The sequence below is a fragment of the Muntiacus reevesi genome, chromosome 5 (genome assembly GCF_963930625.1).
Source record: "Muntiacus reevesi chromosome 5, mMunRee1.1, whole genome shotgun sequence".
Taxonomy (NCBI): domain Eukaryota; kingdom Metazoa; phylum Chordata; class Mammalia; order Artiodactyla; family Cervidae; genus Muntiacus; species Muntiacus reevesi.
Genome location: NC_089253.1, coordinates 73,862,765 through 73,880,854, shown reverse-complemented (window position 1 = coordinate 73,880,854; position 18,090 = coordinate 73,862,765). Strand labels below are relative to the sequence as shown.

The window sequence follows — 18,090 nt, the reverse complement described above, 5'->3', positions numbered from 1 at the left end:
GTGTGGTCTTTTGTGACTGCTGGTCACACTGGGTCTGCAGGGTCTAGGTTGACCACAAGGAGGCAGTGTCCACTGCTTTCCCAGCTTGGCTTGCTGGTCCACCCCTTCTTTCACTGAGCCTAGTATTTTCAAGGGTCAGCTGTGTTGTGGTGTGTGTCCATTTTTTCATTCCCTTTTATGGCTGAATGATATTCAGTTGCACGGCAATACTACATTTTGTCTATTCATCCGTTGATAGACACTGGGCTGTTTCCACTTTTTGGCTGTTGTGAAGTACGTGTTATGAGCATCGGAGTACAAGTTTTCCTGTGGACTTGAGTTTTCAATTCTCTTTCAATTCTCTAGAGTGGAATGTTCCTAGGAATTACTCTGTCACTCTGTGTTTAGCATTTTGAGGAACTGCTAGACTGGTGTCCACAGTGTCTGTACATTTTCCATTCCCACCAGCAGTGTATGAGAACTCTGTAATCCTCTTGACATTAGATTCACTGCCTGCTTGCCTTAGAAATCTGAAATGGGAAGGCCCAGGAGGGAGACTGACGATCGGGTTCCACATGACAACAAGCTTGGCAAACTTCGTCTGAAAAGCACACTTGGGCTTTGGGGTGATTTGTCTTCCTTGCTGAGGGTTCAAGGCAGCCTCTCCTGGCTGAGAGGAGCCGCTGGATAAAACAGCGCTCTGCCTGAGCCGCATTCACCAGCGCTGTTCGCCAAGAAGTTCTTACTAGTCGGTGCCGCCTGGTGGGTTTCTGCGGGGCCTCGTCAATGGAACTTGGGCTTCCTGGGTGGAACTGGCAGCAGCACTTGCCGGGGTGTCTGGGGTGTGAGGCTGGGGAGATGTCTGTCCAGGTTGACAGGGCCAGCGGGCATCTGGCTGGGTAACGGGGAGACGCTGGCTGTCAGCTCAGGTGGGGCTGGTGAGCAGAGACGCCTCCTGACTTGGGAAATGAGGGCTCCGTTCACAGCGCTACAGACCTGTCTGCCTAAAATGAAGGCGGGTTTTTTCGTGCAGTGTCTGGAGGTGATTTAGGCAGATGGGGTGGGGAGGAGATTGCTAACCCCAAAGGAGCCACTTATGGATAAAGGAGGTTACCAGCTGCACTCACGCTGCCATTAGATGGAGGGAGGCTTGTTTATTTCAGTCCATCTACGGGGAGTGTTTCAGGGAGGCTTGGAGAGAAACATGCAGGGAGAACAATCCCATGAGCTTTCTGCCTGAAGGTACCGGGTCCACTGTCCCTGGTATGTACCTCTCCAGTCACTGGGCATCTTATAGCCATGGGTGTTTATTCATTCAGCAAATATTTATTCAGTCCCTACTATGCTCCAGGAGCTTTCCAGGCTCCAGTGACACAGTGATCAGCAAAACAAACACAGACAGTTGTCCTTGTGGAGGTCAGAGCCTGCTGGGGTGGAGGGGGCGTTCATCAAATTCACCCTGCTTGGTTGCCAGGCAGGGTACCGCTGGCTGCTGCGAGAGCCTATAGGAGGTGGATGTCTCTGGGTAGGGGATCCAGGAAGACTTCCCTGGGGCACTGGGCATCTGAAGGCTAACTAGGGGTGGGGGTGAGGAGAGGGATTTCTGGGGGAGGGCTTGGCAGGTTCAGAGCCTTCAATGGGACAGAGCAGGGCATTCCATGGCCTGAAAGAGGTCAGAGAGTGGAGAGCAGAGAGGGAGGGGGTTTGGGACAGGGGGGAGAGAGGGAGCAAAGGGCCAGGCTGCTGAGCGATGGGCAGACTTGTTCTCCTGAGTGATGGGCAGCCATTGAGGGGGCTTTAGGTTTGGAAGAGACATGGTTGGATTTGTGTTTGAAATGACTGCTCTGAGTAGAGTAAGATTGGCCATGGACGTCAGTCACAAGCTTCAGATAATTAGGCAGTAGATTAAAAAATGGGGCTTCCCTGATAGCTCAGTTAGTAAAGAATCTGCCTGCAATGCAGGAGACCCTGGTTCGATTCCTGGGTCGGGAAGATCCCCTGGAGAAGTGAAAGGCTACCCACTCCAGTATTCTGGCCTGGAGAATTCCATGGACTGTGTAGCCCATGGGATCGTAAAGAGTTGGACACAACTGAGGGATTTCCACTTTCACTTTCAGATTCAAGAGTAAAAATAAGTATTTCCTTGACTTTTGCAGAGTTGCTAGATTTCCCCTGGAATCCCATGTGCTTGAGAGGATTCTGTATTGACTGAATGGAGGAATTACGGCTCTGGTTTTAAAGGAGGATGGGGCCACCCAAGTGAGACCAGGAGCAACGTTAGTGAAGTGAAAGTCGCTCAGTTGTGTCTGATTCTTTGCGACCCCTTGGGCCATGGAAGATTCTCCAGGGAATCTTCCCAATCCAGGGATCAGACCCAGGTCTCCTGCATTGCAGGCAGATTCTTTACCAGCTGAGCCACAAGGGAAAAGGTAATCTTGAACTTCAGATGAGCTTACTATTGGGGCAGATGGTGAATCAAGGTGCGGTTGAGGAAATGCAGGTGGGACTCCCAGAGAGACGAGGGCCTAGCCAAGTCTTTGTGATGCTAGCTTGATCCTCTGAGGGTCATTTTTTGGCCTTGAATTTCTGGTGAAACCTGAAACCATGTCTCATGCTGGATGCCTGGGGAGCAGACACTTCTTCCTCTTTGTCCAGACCCACCTGCCTGGTGAGCTGCTCTACACACAGACAGTGGCTGACTTAGAAGGTGGGAACCTCAGAGTTCAGCTGGTTGAGAGCTTCTCAGAGTGTGGACCGTGGACCCCTGCATTTGGCATCATCTCTGTGATAACAGTATAGAAACTGCAGACTCCTGGATCCTACCCCACACCCACAGAATTAGAACTTTGGAGGGAGTGGGGAGCAAAGGCAGGAGTCAGCATTTTATTTTTTAAAAAACTTGAAAAAGATTTTATCTATTAGGTTGAGCCATCGGGTGGGATCTGAGTTTCCTGACCAGGGATCAAACTTACACCCCCTGCAGTGGAAGGTAGATTTTTAACTCCTGGACTGCCAGGGAAGTCCCAGGAATCAGCATTTTAAGCAAGTGTTTCATGGGAGTCTCACACACCCCGAATTTGTTTCCTGTGGCTGCTGCAACCAGTTAACAAACTTTGTGGCTTAAAACAGCAGGAATATGTTCTCTCTCAGTTTTGGAGGCCAGAAGTCTAAAATCAGTTCCACGGGGCTGAAACCAAGATGGTGGCAAGGCCACAGCCCTTCCAGAGACTCTTGGGGAGGATTCATTTATGGCCTCTGCCTGTTTCTGGTGGCTACTGGCACTTGGCCTGAGACAGCATCACCCTAGTCTCTCTGCCTCTGTGGGAACCTTCTCCTCTTCTGTCTGTTGTTAAATCTCCCTCAACCTCTGTCTTATGAGGATACTTGTAATTACACTTAAGGTTATGATCGTCTCCTCATTTTAAAATCCTTAACTTAATCACTTCTGCAAAAATCCTTTTTCCACATAAGTTATATACTATTCACAGGTTCTAGAAATTAGGACTAGATATCTTTGGGAGATCATTTTTCAGTTTCTCCCCACTCCCAAATTTTGAAAATCACTGATGTTTCCATCCTTAGGGTAGACCAGGCCTCGGAAATTAGAGCCCTGAGAAAAACGATCAGTGCAAGGTCCCAGAGCCCATTTCTCTACTGAGATTAGAACCCACAACTTCCTCTTTTTTAAGATGATACTTCCTATACAAATTGAGGACTGGTGGAATTTTTATTTAATCTTTTGGATCTTAAGTATGACTCTCCCTTACCCCATGCCCAGAATTTGAGTTCTAACGATACCTAATTATAGAATTAGAATATCAAATACTTCTCATTTGCTTTCTCCCATAATATGCACACAATAATTTCTAAAGAATGACAAAAATTTTACTACCAACCATATGATTAGTGAAAATAGTGTAAGATTTTTTTCTTCCAAGATATGTCGTATTACAGGTTGTAACCAAATACCTTTTTTCAGCCACTTTGAACTTCTAAATGGTGTGCTACCAATACGTCCATCCCATTTTATTTTATGGATTTTTTTAACGACAATTTTTAGGATTAAATATTTACACGTTCCAAGTCAAACCTATAAAATAAGTCTAATTTCTATCCTGGACTACCCCTCCCTATTTCCTTCCTCCCCTGTGTGTAATCACTCTTCATACTGCGTTTTCTTTCCTGCATTAATTTTCTATTTCTGCCATAACCAATTATGACAAACGTAGGGGTTTAAAACAAGACAAATTTGGTTTCTGTAGCTACACTGGAGAAGGAAATGGCAGCCCCCTCCAGTATTCTTGCCTGGAGAACTCCATGGACAGAGGAGCCTGGCGGGCTACAGTCTATGGGGTTGCAAGAGTCGGACGTGACTGAGTGACTAACCACAGCACATAGTTACGTAGGTTAGAAGACTGACAGCTTTCACTGGGCAGAAATCAATTTGTCAGCAGGCTCTGCACCTTTCTTAAGGCTCTATGGGAAAACCCATCTCCTTGCTTTTTGCGGCAAGGATGGCTTTTAGAGGCTATCCACAGAACCCACAACCCCTGATCCTCAGGCCTTCTGTTTCTGGTCCTGGTTCCCAGGAATAATGATGACTGATTATTTACTGAGTGCTTCCTATGTACTCTTCTAAGCAAATTCTATGTCCTATCTCATCACCCTTCCAAACAACCCTATATAAGGTAGATCCTACTATTACCTTCCATTTTACAGGTGAGAAAATTAAGGGGATGAGAGGTTAAATGACTTGCCCCAGGTGACAGGGCTAATTACTGGTGGAGTTGGGATAGATGCCCAGGAAAAGGCCAAACCCTTCCCTCATAGGTGGGGCCCCTTTTTCATGGAGTTGCTCTGATGCTCTCCATGACTCACCCGTCTCTGATATGTCTATCTTTCTAGAAAATATGTAGCCAAACTTTTCTGGAAAGAAGGGTGACCCCTCCAACCCCTTTCCCTTCTGCTGAGAACCAATTCTTTGGCAAATACTGGCCTTATGCTACCCAATAGGCCTTCTCATCTCAACTGATGGTGCCAATGACGGGTAAGCAGGTCTTGCAAAGAGATGGGGATGGGTGACTGTGATCCACAAGAATGTCTTAGGCTTATGGCCTGGGAGGGGCCCTGGAAGGTTCCCAGCCTCCAGATTGTCTGCTGAAAGGCAGAAGGGGCGGGCAGGGCAGGTTCACCTGCACCCTGGGTACATATTTGCTCCTGGCCCTGACTCACTGCTCTCTGGAGGGGGCGGCCAGTGGGGCGGGGGCCCTCAGGTGAAAAGTTTACCTGCTCCACCCGCCCCTCCCCTGCTTCAGGATGCCTTATAGCTTCCCTCCCAGCGGGGCAGGGCTCCGAGAGCACGGAGCATCCCTGCCCTCTGTCTACCCCACCGAGCCCTCCGCCATGGCAGCCCTGGCGACCCGAGTAGCCAGGCAGCGTGCGGCCGCTGAAGGCCTTGGCTCCAGCCAGAAGGCCGTGAAGTACTTGGGCCAGGACTTCGAGGCCTTGAGGCGGCAGTGCTTGGACTCGGGGGTCCTGTTTAAGGACCCAGAGTTCCCAGCATGCCCGTCAGCTTTGGGCTACAAGGATCTCGGACCTTGCTCCCCCCAGACTCAAGGCGTTGTCTGGAAGCGGCCCACGGTAAGGAGACGGGCTTGCTGCTGAGGGTCAGGATGGAGGCTCCTCACTTCTGGGCAGTAGTTGAGGGAGACGTTATAGTTCTGGACCCTGTGTTCCTGGAGCCCATATTTCAGACAACTGCCACCCTGACACTCCCACTTAAAAAGTTCTTTTCAGAGACGATTAAGTTTAGAGGGAAGAGCATGCATCGGTTTTGGAACCAGACAAGTTAGATTGGAATCCTGGGATCAGAACCACCCTTTACCTCCAGCTATCTCTTCCCTTTCTGTTTTCATCCTATCAGTTTTACAAAACAGTTACCTCCCCTGGAGAAGGAAGTGGCAACCCACTCCAGTATTCTTGCCTGGAAAATCTCATGGGCAGAGGAGCCTGGCAGGCTACAGTCCATAGGGTTGCAGAGTTGGACGTGACTGAGCAACTGAGCACCGCCTCTGAGCAGAACTCCATGGCCTGGCCTCCCTCCAGCCCCTCCACGGCCATTTCCCACCCCTCTCTGGAACCTATCTGGGTACTGTGTGATGTTGGCAAAATCCAGGTTGGGTTTCTAGTCTAATGCCAGGAGTTGACAGCCATGTTTCATTTCAACAGTTTTTTTTTTTTTTTTTTAGGCCTGTTTTGGGCCAGATGTTGGCTCTGCCCTGTTGGTGGGAAGGTGGTTGGGGAGAAACCGAGGGATCAGCTGTGGCCTCAGCTCTGATGGAGGTTGTGGGGAGGCAGACAAGTGAATAAAGGACTGACACCCTGGACAGAAGGAAGGAAATGCTAACGGAGAAATAAACCATGGGTGTGGGACCCTGGGATGTTAAGACTGAATGATGGAAAGACTTAAGGGAAGAGGACGCATTCGAGTGGAATGAAGGATCCCAGGGAGCCTGGGGAGGCGAGGTGGATAGGGTGGGAGGGGAGAAAGCTTCACTTGGTGACTGAAGTCAGGTATCGTCAGCCTTTGCCGAGTTTTTCTCCTTTGTTTGAAACTCCTTTATATATATATACTGTGCTTAGTTACTCATTCGTGTTCTACTCTTTGCGACCCCATGGACTATAGCCTGCCAAGCTCCTCTGTCCCTGGGGATTCTCCAGGCAAGAATACTGGAGTGGGTTGCCATTCCCTTCTCCAGGGGATCTTCCCAACCCAGGGACTGAACCCAGGTCTCCTGCATTGCAGGCAGATTCTTTACCATCTGAGCCACCAGGGAAGCTATATATATATATATATTTGTGTGTGCCAGGACTTAGTTGTGGCATGTAAATGCTTAGTTGCAGCATATGGGACTTTCTTCCCCTAGCAGGGATGGAACCTGGGCCCCCTGCATTGGGAGCACAGAGTCTTAGCCACTGGATCACCAGGGAAGTCCCTCCTTCATTTGAAATTCTTAGAGTCCTCGCCTCCTCAACCACGTTTTCCCCTAGACTGTGTCTTCACCTGGTCTCACTATCCACATAAATTTGGTAATTTCAGAATGAAAAGCTGATTTGTGCCTGTCAGCAAAATGCTATAAAATCCAAACGATGAGGTAGTAAGTAGAACCTGATTAATGTGAAACCTAAGTACTCCCATTATTGAGAGTTTTCAGATGAGTGAATAAAAGCTTGTCAGAATTTACCCTCTCCATTCCCAGTCATCGATAAGGATTCCCACATGGCTGCTTTTGGCTAGGCTGTGCTCACACATCACATGGCATGTTGTAGGACCCAGCTTTATCCTCTACGATCTTACAGATTTTTGAATAGGCTCCTGAGTTGGTAATGACCCTGATTCTGTGAATAGAGATGTGCCTCAGTATCTGGGAAAATCAGCCTGCTCCCAAATGCTTCATTTTCTTCTTCCTTGAGGTCTCTCAGGGGCCCGCAAGAAGGTTGGGGTGTCCAGAAATGAGGTGCACCAATGAGTTCATTTGCCTTCTTCCCTCCCTCCCCTCTCTTCTTCCCCTCCCCACTCCCTCTTTCTTCCATCTTCCCTTTATCCTAGATTGTGGCAAAATACACACAACATGAAATTTACCATCTTAACCATTTTAAGTGTATAGTTCAGCAGTAATAAGAGCATTGACATTGCTGGGCAACTGTTGTCACCAGCCGTCTCCAGAACTTTTACAGCTTGCAAACCTGAAACTCTCTACTCATTAAACAATAACTCTACGTCCCTGCTTCCCTTCTACTTCTGTCTCTATGAGTTTGACTCTTCTGGGTACCTCCTATATAAGTGAAATCGTGCAATGTTTGTCCTTTTATGACTGGCTGATTTCACTTAGCGTAATGTCCTCAAGATGCATCTATGTTGTGGCATATGACGGCATTTTCTTTTTAAGATCGAATAGTATTCCACTGTATGAATATTTCACATTTTATTTATCCATTCATCCATCAGTAGACACTTGGGTTGTTTGCATCTCTTGGCCATTGTGGATATGGGTGGACAAATAGCTCTTTGAGATCTCTGCTTTCATTTCTCTTGGGTCTGGATCCAGAAATAGAGTCACTAGATCATATGGTAATTTATTTTTTACTTTTGAGGACTAATTATATTGTTTTCCATAGCCAGTGCACCATCTTATGTTCCCACCAGCAGTGTACAGGCTTCCAGTTTTTCCACATCTGCATCCTCACCCTCACCGGTTATTGCCTGTTTTGTGGTGGTAGCCATACCAGGGAGTGTGAAGTGTGATCTCATTGTGGTTTTGATTTGCATTTTCCTAATGATTAGTGATGTTAAGCATCTTTTCCTATTTTTTCCCCATACATTTTCTTTCTTTATTTTTGGCTGTGCTGGGTCTTGGTTGCTGCGTGGACTTTCTCTAGTTTTGGGGAGTGGGGGCTCCTCTCTGGTTGTGGTGCGGGGCTTCTCACTGTGGGGGCTCCTCTTGCTGCAGAGCGTGGGCCCTAGGGCCCATCTAGTAGTTGCAGTTCCTGGGCTCTAGAGCACAGGCTCGGTAGTTGTGGCAGGCGGCCTTCTCTGCTCCTCACCCTGTGGGATCTTTCCAGACCAGGGATTGGTGGATTCTCCACCACTGAGATACCAGGGAAGCTTATTGATCCTTTCATAAATCGTCTTTGGAGAAACACCTGTTCAAGTGCCCAGTTTTCAGTTGTCTGTCTTTTGTTTTACTTGCTGCCTTTGACGATGGCCCTTTAGCTCCTGGTTTTAGGCACCTGAAGCCAGCTGCCCAGGTGTAGCTCTTAGAACCCTCATTCCCACAAAGATGTTAATTTTCACTTCCTTTGGGAGAAAGGCGATGCTGCTGCTGCTGCTGCTAAGTCACTTCAGTCGTGTCGGACTCTGTGCGACCCCATAGACGGCAGGCCAAGAGGCTCCCCCGTCCCTGGGATTCTCCGGGCAGGAACACTGGAGTGGGGTGCCATTTCCTTCTCTAATGCATGAAAGTGAAAAGTGAAAGTGAAGTCGCTCAGTCGTGTCCGACTCTTAGCGACCCCATGGACTGCAGCCTATCAGGCTCCTCCGTCCGTGGGATTTTCCAGGCAAGAGTACTGGAGTGGGGTGCCATTGCCTTCTCTGGAAAGGTGATGAGATGGGCTAAATTTATATGGATATTTGTTTTTTCCCCTCTCAATCATACATAAAGCTTGATACTTAGATGTTTTCTGAAATCATAAAATTTGACATCCTGCCCCTGCTGGGTGTTTCTGCCTATTTTAAGTCCTGAGTGAAAGGTTTGGTTGGGCTCTTGAAGGGTTGGAGGACAAGTTTGCCTGAAGAGCTCATGGTCAAGCTTGGGTTCTCAGGAGAAACTTTTAGCTATTCATGATCCTAAGACAACACTTCCGCTACGAGTGTTGGACACAGACCACAGCCCTATCACAGATGATATGTCTGCCTGTGAGACCAAGGAGTACTCCTAGAAGCGGCTTCTCATCTCGCAGCTTCCCCATGGCTCTGGGTTGATGCCCAGCCCGGCCTCTGTGGTTTGAGGGATGCTCAATGTGTGCAGGCCCCAGTGCAGCCCAGTCAATGATTTTCTTCTCTGTCCCTTTTTTTTTTCCTTTCTGTAATTAAGCAGTTTATTGATCCTGAGGAGAAAACCAGAGAGAGAGAGGTGTGAGACAATGTCAGCTGCATGGTGAAGACTCATGGGACAGCCACCTCCAGTTAAGAGAAACCTGCTGGGTTGACCTTTGGGAGGTTCGGATAGGCATGAAGGGGGCGAGGCCTCAGCGTGGGGCTTCCACTCTATCCAGCTGCTTAGGTGAATGAATTTGGGAACTTTCAACTCCGCCTTGATTTATTGAGAGCTGGTCATGTACAGATGCTAGCATGGCATCTTTGTGAAGTTTTGCTAGCTGGGGAGATAGTCAGAGAGCGAACCGGCAGCAGAATGGCCAAAAGCTTGGGTTTGGGTGTCAGGTGGATCAGGATTCTGGTTCCCTCTCTGCCATTTATTAGCTGTGTGGCTAAGTTACTGACCTCCCCAGGACTCAGTTTCCTTCATCTATAAAATGGGAATAACATGGGACATCTCTGGCAATCCAGTGGTTAAGACTCTGTGCTTCACTGCAAGGGATGTGGGTTCACTCCTTAGTCAGGGAGCTAAGATTCCATATCCCACATGCCATGTAATATGACCAAAAAAAAAAAAAAAAAAAAAAAGGAATAATAATATGACTTACCTCATTGGGTTATTGGGAAGTTTGAGTGAGAGGATGAATTTAGCCCAGTGACTGGCATGTAACAGATGCTCGATTCTATGAGCTGTCTCTAGCTATTATCGTAAGACAAAATGTCCAGAGAGTGAAATATAAATATGGACACAATGTACGGGAGTTCAGGGGCAGACACAGTTAAATTGACTGTGGAATCAGGGCTGGTTAATTACTGCAGACGTCTGAGGTGGGGGGTGTTGGTGAAAGAAGAGGGTCATGATCAAGACCGAGGAGGCATGGTGTGAGCAGAGGCATAGGGCCGTGGATGTGCATTCAGAGCTTGTTCAGAGGACAGCAGTGCCTGTAGTCAGAGGAGAGCACCGTGGGAAGCAGTGAGCAAGCCTGGAAACTTCAAATGGAGCCAGACCCTAGAGGGACAGGAGTGCTGAGCTGAGTCCCATGGGCATAATCAGTGGTGATGATGATGAACATGACAGCATCATTGGGTTTCCCAAAAGTGCACAGCCAGGGCTCCTGAGATGCCAAACGTAGACTCAGACATGGGCTAATATCCTGGGGAGCAGTGTTTCCAAGTTGTGAAGTCACTGAGAATGTGATTTAAATCACTTCCTGCCTTGGATTTCTTACTGATGCCGTTGTTTCTCATGTAACTTCATCAGAGGCTGATAGGAGGCTTGAGTAATTGAGTTTGTGGTGTGTTCTGATTACCTGAGAAATTGTAAACATTACTGCTGAAAAGACATGTTTGTTCTTAAAGGAAGAAAATATAGTGTCCCAAGTGGAGGGAGTTGGGAGGCTGCCTCTTTGCAGGGGCCTGCCTCTTTTAAATATCTTTGACTGCCAAGTTACTTTGTATCTCTGATCTGATCTGAGTTCTGATAGAAAGTTAGTAATGGAGAGAAGACTTTGGGAATATTCTTCAGGCATAATGCTGAGATGTGATCTCCTTGCAAGGCTGAGGACATTCTGTGGCCCCTGAGAGATTCATACAACATATAAGTCAGGGAATCTCCTGGTTGTTTTCTCTTGGGGGGGGGGGGTGGTGTCCATTTTGAGTTATGCTAATGAATAGCATGTAATCAAATGAGCATTCCATTGCCTAGGAACACTCTTGGGCTTCCCAGGTAACTCTAGTGGTTAACCCATCAGCCAATGCAGGAGCCATAAGAAAATGTGCATTCGATCCCTGGATTGGGAAAATTCCCTGGAGGAGGGCATGGCAACCCACTCCAGTATTCTTGCCTGGAGAATCCCGTGGCCAGAGGAACCTGGCAGGCTACGATCCATAGAGGTGCAAAGAGTTGGACACGACTAAAGTGACTTAGCAGGCACATACAGGAACCCCTTAGCACCACTCTGGTTATAACACTTTCTGTTGTCTCCAGCCTTTGCAAACCACTCTGTTTTCCAAGCCAAACCTAACATTTTAGCTGAACTTGGTAGACCTATTAGGTCTGAGTCTAGTTCGCATCTACTATATAGACAGTGTGACATGGGTAATTGGATGTACAGCTTGGGAGAGTGATTTGGGAGCATCAGCACATTCTGTACTTAGTAACTGAAGCCACAGGTCTGGACGGCGTCACCCAGGGAGAAGGCTTCGGGCATGTTATTGCTCTGTGAGATGGGGTCATGCCCAGGACTGAGGACACAGCTCAGGGGTTCCCTGGTCTTGAGGATGAGCAGAGCAGAGGAAGTCTTGAAGGAGACTTGACAAGGAGTAGAGAGGTGAGAAAAAAGATCGAGTGAGGATTCAGACGCCAAGAGAGGAGGGTTTCAGAAGGTGGAAACAGGCAACAGTATCGAGTGGAAAGAGCAGTGAGATGGAGGATGGCAAAGCTCATTCTGTGAGTGCTGGTGAAGGAGTTTCATGGAGCCCTGGGAGATCAGAGCCAGGCTTCAGGAGGCTGACGGGTGGATGGGAGACGAGGAGCTGGAAACTCTTTAAAGAAGGTTTTTAAGGAGAGAGATTCTGCCAAACCTCTGTTCAGTGTGCTCTCAGTCCTTCCTTTTTTTTTTTTTTTTTTAAATTACATTCAGCATTTCTTTTTGTCTCTCCATTTTTATTAATTAAAATTTCAAATCTCTCTACCTTCTGCCCACCAAGAGAGGATGTCTGGACTCTGGGATCTTCTTGATCACCTGGAATTAGAATTTGCTGCTGCCCACTTTTAGAACCCCTAGTTTGGCTCATGTCACTTTTGTCTGTAAATTGCCGCTAGAGGGACAATTGGTGATCCAGTGGTTTAGATGCTGCGCTCCCAATGCACCAGCCTCAGGTTTAACCCCTGGTCGGGGAACTAGATCCTACATGCTGCAACTAAGACCTGGTGCAGACAAATTAAAAAAACAAAAAGTTGCCACTAGAGGTTGAAACAAATAAGCAGAACTAAACTCCATCATTGGAAGGCTGGCTAAATAACTCATGATACTTATAATGAAATGATAAAGCTCTACAGGTGCTGAGCAAAGATATACAAGATTGAAAATGTATATATATATAGTCACTCAGTCATGTCCGACTCTTTGTGATGCCATGGACTGTAGCCCACCAGGCTCCCCTGTCCATGGAATTCTCCAGGCAAGAATACTGGAGTGGGTAGCCGTTCTCTTCTCCAGAGGATCTTCCCAATCCAGGGATGGAATCTGGGTCTCCTGCATTACAGGTAGAGTCTTTACTGTCTGAGCCACCAGGGAAGCTATATATGTAAGTATGCTTTTACAGCAAAAGTTTCTGGAAGGGTATACAAGAAATGTTAACAGCAAGGAATCTAAAGTGAAAGGAATTTTTTTGTTTTTATAGCATTATTTGTTGTTATATATATATATTTTAACCCATGGGCACACACTATTTAAATAAAAAACAAGTTAGGGATTTTTTTTTTTTTAATATTTGGAAGAAAAAAAGCCAGCCCAAAGGTGCTATCTCTGCCCATTTAGGTAGGAGGTTTATACAAGGGTGTTAGGGCTGCCACTCAGAAGCCTCCACCCCGCATGGTCCTGGAACCTCAGAATCCCAGCTCATGGCTCTATACCCACTCTCTCTGTCTGCCTTCAGCCCATCATTCTCTTGCTTCTCCTTTCCTTTTTGATCCACCATTTCTTTATCTCTATGGAGTAAGATGGGCTTCCCAGGTGGTGCTAGTGGTAAAGAACCTGCTTGCCAATGCAAGGGATATAAGAGACTAGGGTTCAATCCCTGGGTTGGAAGATCCCCTGGAGGAGGGCATGGCAACCCATTCCAGTATGTTTGCCTGGAGAATCCCATGGACGGGGAGGCTGGCGGGCTACAGTCCGTGGGGTCACAAGTAGTCGGACATGACTGAAGTGACTTAGCACGCAGTCACTCATGGAGTAAGATGGAAATATTTCCCATTCTTTGTTGGTCAGACAGTCCCTGATATAGCAAAACTGGGCTGGCTTCCTTTTTGTCCCTTTAAGTCCCACCCTTGTTCCCTAAGTGTGCCTGGTGGTGAGGAAGACCCACCTCTGCTTTGGGAACCAGTCCTCACATCTGCTAAGTCACTTCAGTCATGTCCAACTCTTTGCAACACGATGGACTGTAGCCTAATAGGCTCCTCTGTCCATGGGATTCTCCAGGAAAGAATACTGGAGTGGGTTGCCATGCCCTCCTCCAGGGGATCTTCCAACCCAGGGATCGAACCTTTGTCTCTTATATCTCCTGCATCGCAGGCAGATTCTTTACCAGTAATGCCACCTGGGAAGCCTGTAATCTGTCCTAGATTCTGCTCTTCTCATGCACATGTATCATCTCCCATCTAATAAGTCTTTTCAGGCATAATCCCTCATGGGCCTTTCTCCCTTTTCTCCTTTTGTTTTCTGTGGTCTACATTCCAGTATTAGGCACTCGGCTTTTCCTCTGATTTTTTTTTAAAGAAAAATTTTATTTATTGTTTCTTTTTTGGCCATGTTGCATAGCCTGCGGGATCTTAGTTCCCCAACCAGGGATCCAGCCCGAGCCCCCTACGGTGGAAGCGCAGAGTCCTAACCACTGGCCCGCCAGGGAAGTCCCTTGCCTCTGATTTTTGTCATGGATGTCTATTTTGGTTTCCCACGCAGGCTGAAAGCACTTTGAGGCCAAGAACCACGTGTGTTCTTTCCCTCTGTGTCACCATGCTCCCATCTTTCCCCTGCCCGATATGGTGCACCTAGTACCGTGTATGGAACAGGTGCTGAGTGCATCCTTGCTGGATGTACATCCTTGCTAAACATCCAGGAAGAAAGCAGGCCCACAGGATGCCTTCTTGTGCCCTAATAGAGCTCCAGGGCCACGAGCTTGCCTGTGACAAGTGCCACTCAGATAGCTGAGCAGGAAGGCGGCAGAGTGCAGGTCAGATGTGGGAGTGAGGTTGAGTTCTCCTCTCTGGACAGGACACTTCCTGAAGCCTCAGTGTTTCCATCAGCACACAGGGTCACCATCACTGGGTCAAGTGTTTAATGAGTGTCCTCAGGGTGCAGAGCATTTTCTTAGAGTGCTAAACATTAGCCTCATCCTCTCCCTAAAAATAGGGGTGTTGTCCCAATGGTGAGATCACGTTTCATCCTGTCATTATCTTAGCCTTTGCCTTTCTCCTGCCTCCCCGCCTTCACACCCACACACCACACCGTATGTATAGTGATAAAAAACCTGCTCACAAGGGGAGCTGTGGGCTCCAACGCCTGCTTTGCCACCCCTGGCTGTGGGACTGTGGGCAGCTCTCCTGCCTTCTCTGGGCTTCAGAATCCTCAGTGATAAAATGTGGTACGTGCAATAGATGATCCCTTGGGTTTCTTCCATGAATTTTGTGACCATCAAGCTCCTTCACCCTTGGTGCCACCATCACTGGGCATCTTTGTGACTTGTGTTTTGTCCCCGATTGTTTCCAGGAATTGTGCCCCAGCCCTCAGTTTATCGTTGGAGGAGCCACGCGCACAGACATCTGTCAGGGTGCCCTGGGTGAGTCACTGGGGAGAGTCCTGTTTGTTTTGGGAGAGGGCAGGTGTGTGTGTAATGAGTAACATCAGATTACGCTGTTAGACTTGACCGTCTACCTTAGGTCTGTCACTTACCTCGATGGTCTTTGAGACTACACTCTCCACTCTGGGTCTGGAATACTGGAACTCCCTTTGGTTCTTTTTAACCAAGAGATTTTCCATATGCTCATTTAACCCTTTTTAATGCTAGATTTATAATCACAAGCTAGGATTATAGGCATACAGTAGATAACTGTGCTAGTATTTTTTTTTTTTTAATATTTATTTATCTGACTGCTTCAGGTTTTCGTTGCAGCATGCTGCATCTTTTAGTTGTGGCATGCAAACTCTCAGTTGCAGCACGTGGGATCTAGCTCCCTGACCAGGGATCAGACGTGGGCCTCCAGCATTGGGAGTAGGAAGTTTTAGCCACTGAACCAGTGGGGGAGTCCTTGTGCTGTGTGTTGATAATAGTTTCCTGTAAGTGGACATGATTCGTCTTGTGGAGTGGCCACATGTATACAATTAGGTGTCTAAGTCGCTTTAGTCATGTTCAACTCTTTGTGACCCCTTGGACTCTGTCCAAGGCTCCTCCATCCGTGAGAGTCTCCAGGTAAGAATACTGGAGTGGGTTGCCGTTTCCTCCTCCTGGGGATCTTCTCCACCCAGGGATCAAACCCGAGTCCCTTATGTCTTCTGCATTGCAGGCGGATTCTTCACCACTAGCGCCACCTGCTGTCACAATAGATGCTTTTTTCATGAGTAAGAAAACAAAAATCCTATCTTTGCATCCAAGCTTTCTTTCCTAGGCCAGGAATCATGGTATTAAGAACCTTCACTTTCCAATCTTTCATATTTCCTCCAAATCAGGCACAGTTAAGTTAAAGGAATATTTTTGTTTTTTAAGTTCTAGCCTTAAGTGTTGGAAACCAAGGTTCTGTTTGATAGCAGATTAGCGTTGTTGATCTCATAAGCCCTCCTGATCCCAGGATCTCACGGTTTCTGCATTGAGTTGGACAACACTGACAGTTTAGGGACAACATGGCCCTGAATTGAATTCGCCGGCTTTCCAAACGGCCAGCCGGTGACAGCTGCAGGATATAGAACTGGAAACGAAGACAGGAGGAAACAAATCCTGCTTGCTTGAAAGTCAGCCAAACAAACAAAATCTCCGCATCCACGTGGCCCCATCGCCCTTTATCTTTCCGGAGATTTCCCCTCCGTCTTTTTTCTCCTTGCACTGCAAACCTGTTCTCTTCAGCCTGCTGGAAACCCTCTATGATTTTGAAAACTGCTGGCATTCATTTTAAATGCTTCCAATGGTCTCTCCATTAATGAGTATAGCAAATATCCCCTTAGCCAGAGCTCATGGAGCGTGAGTACAAAGCACTGAGAACCATTCGGGTGCCACATAGACGTGTGCCGCAGTCCCTGAGAGCCACAGCCTCCGTGTCCTCAGCCTTTGAGTGAGGTGAGGGCTCCCAGAGGGCTTGTGTTCTGACAGTTTCTTGCTCTGGTAAGTGTACTGTGCCTTTTTACTTCAAGCGAAATGTTTAACCTAATATAGCATGCATCTCAGGGAAACACAACTTCACATTTATGCTTTTAACAACTTCTTGTTGTAGATGGGTTGACTTTGGGAAAGGTATTTAGTGTCTTTTAATTGATTAACTTGGAGAGATCCTCCTTTGAATAGTTTTAAGCTCGGAGGAAGGAGAGTTTCCCAAAAGAGGCCAGAGCGTTACCATGGTGAGCGTGTGCTGCTGATGGAGCCAGCGGCTGGAGGAGCAGGAAATGAACCCGACTCCCCAAATCCAACTCACATCAAAGTGCTGGGGCGACGCTGTGGAGGCCGCCCTGGGTTAGCCCGACGCTGCCTTGGTGGATTTTAATGAACAGAGCGGAAAGGCTTGTTGAGTCCAATTTCCTGAAGGGTGCTTGGTATGGGGCCAGAGGGCCTGTGGACCAGATGGAGCTGCAACAAGCATCGAAGTGGGTACCTGGGTGCTGGGCCTGCAACTTGGCCCCAGGGTGAATGCCGGGAGCTGCATGACAGCAATCCGTGTGGACTATGAGACGGGCCTGGCGGCTTTAACAGTGGGTGGACCATGGAGAGATTAAGAGGTGGTGTTACGTGGCACCTGTCAGGGAGTGACAGGGATTAATGCTTGCCCAGTGCCTTGCAGGCTTGACAGAATCCAACACAGCGCAGTGGGGTCTAATGCAGATTTTAAATATTATTGTTACTTTTTTACAGTTTATCTATATAATGAAAATGATGTCCTTTACACAGCTTTGTGTCACTGTTATTTTACTTTTATTTTGAGTACACACTGTTCAAAAATGAAAACTGAAAGGTCCAGAGTGAAAATTTGGCTTCCCATCTATCTCCATCTATTCTGTTTCCCTGCAACCGTTTTAAAGTCCATCCGGTATTTCTTTATTCAAATTCAAGCAAATCTTAAAACATATTCTAATGTGTATCTCTTTTTTGCCTTGAAGATAGCATTCAGTAAATACTATTTGGCACCTTGCCATTATTTGTCATTATTTCACTTAATAAAATGTCTTGGAGATCTTTCCAAGTGAGTGTATGAAGGGCTTCATTCTTTTTTTTTTTTTTCCATTTTTATTTATCTTTTGGCTCCACCTCATGGTATGTGAGATCTTAGTTCCTAAACCAGGGATCAAACCCACACCCCCTTCAGTGAAAACTCAAAGTCTTACCTACTGGACTGCCAGGGAAGTCCGACTGAGCTTTGTTCTTCTGTGACCACTCAGAATATTGCAGTCCATTGTGTGATGTACCACCGTTGATTTAGCCTGTCTCCTATCCATGGACACTTGAGTTATTTTCTCTCTCCTGCTATTAAATTAAAT

The 18,090-nt window shown here is 47.3% G+C and overlaps 1 protein-coding gene across 1 annotated transcript in view; it reads left to right on the top strand.

Annotated features, from left to right (window-relative positions):
- Window positions 1-5,382: 5,382 nt before the first annotated feature.
- The window catches only part of CAPN8 (calpain 8), a 71,355-nt gene continuing 58,647 nt past the window's right edge, over window positions 5,383-18,090 (top strand). The window contains exons 1-2 of the mRNA XM_065936739.1: window positions 5,383-5,619; window positions 15,124-15,193. Coding sequence (XP_065792811.1) covers window positions 5,383-5,619; window positions 15,124-15,193 — 307 coding nt within the window. The remainder of the gene's footprint in view (window positions 5,620-15,123; window positions 15,194-18,090) is intronic.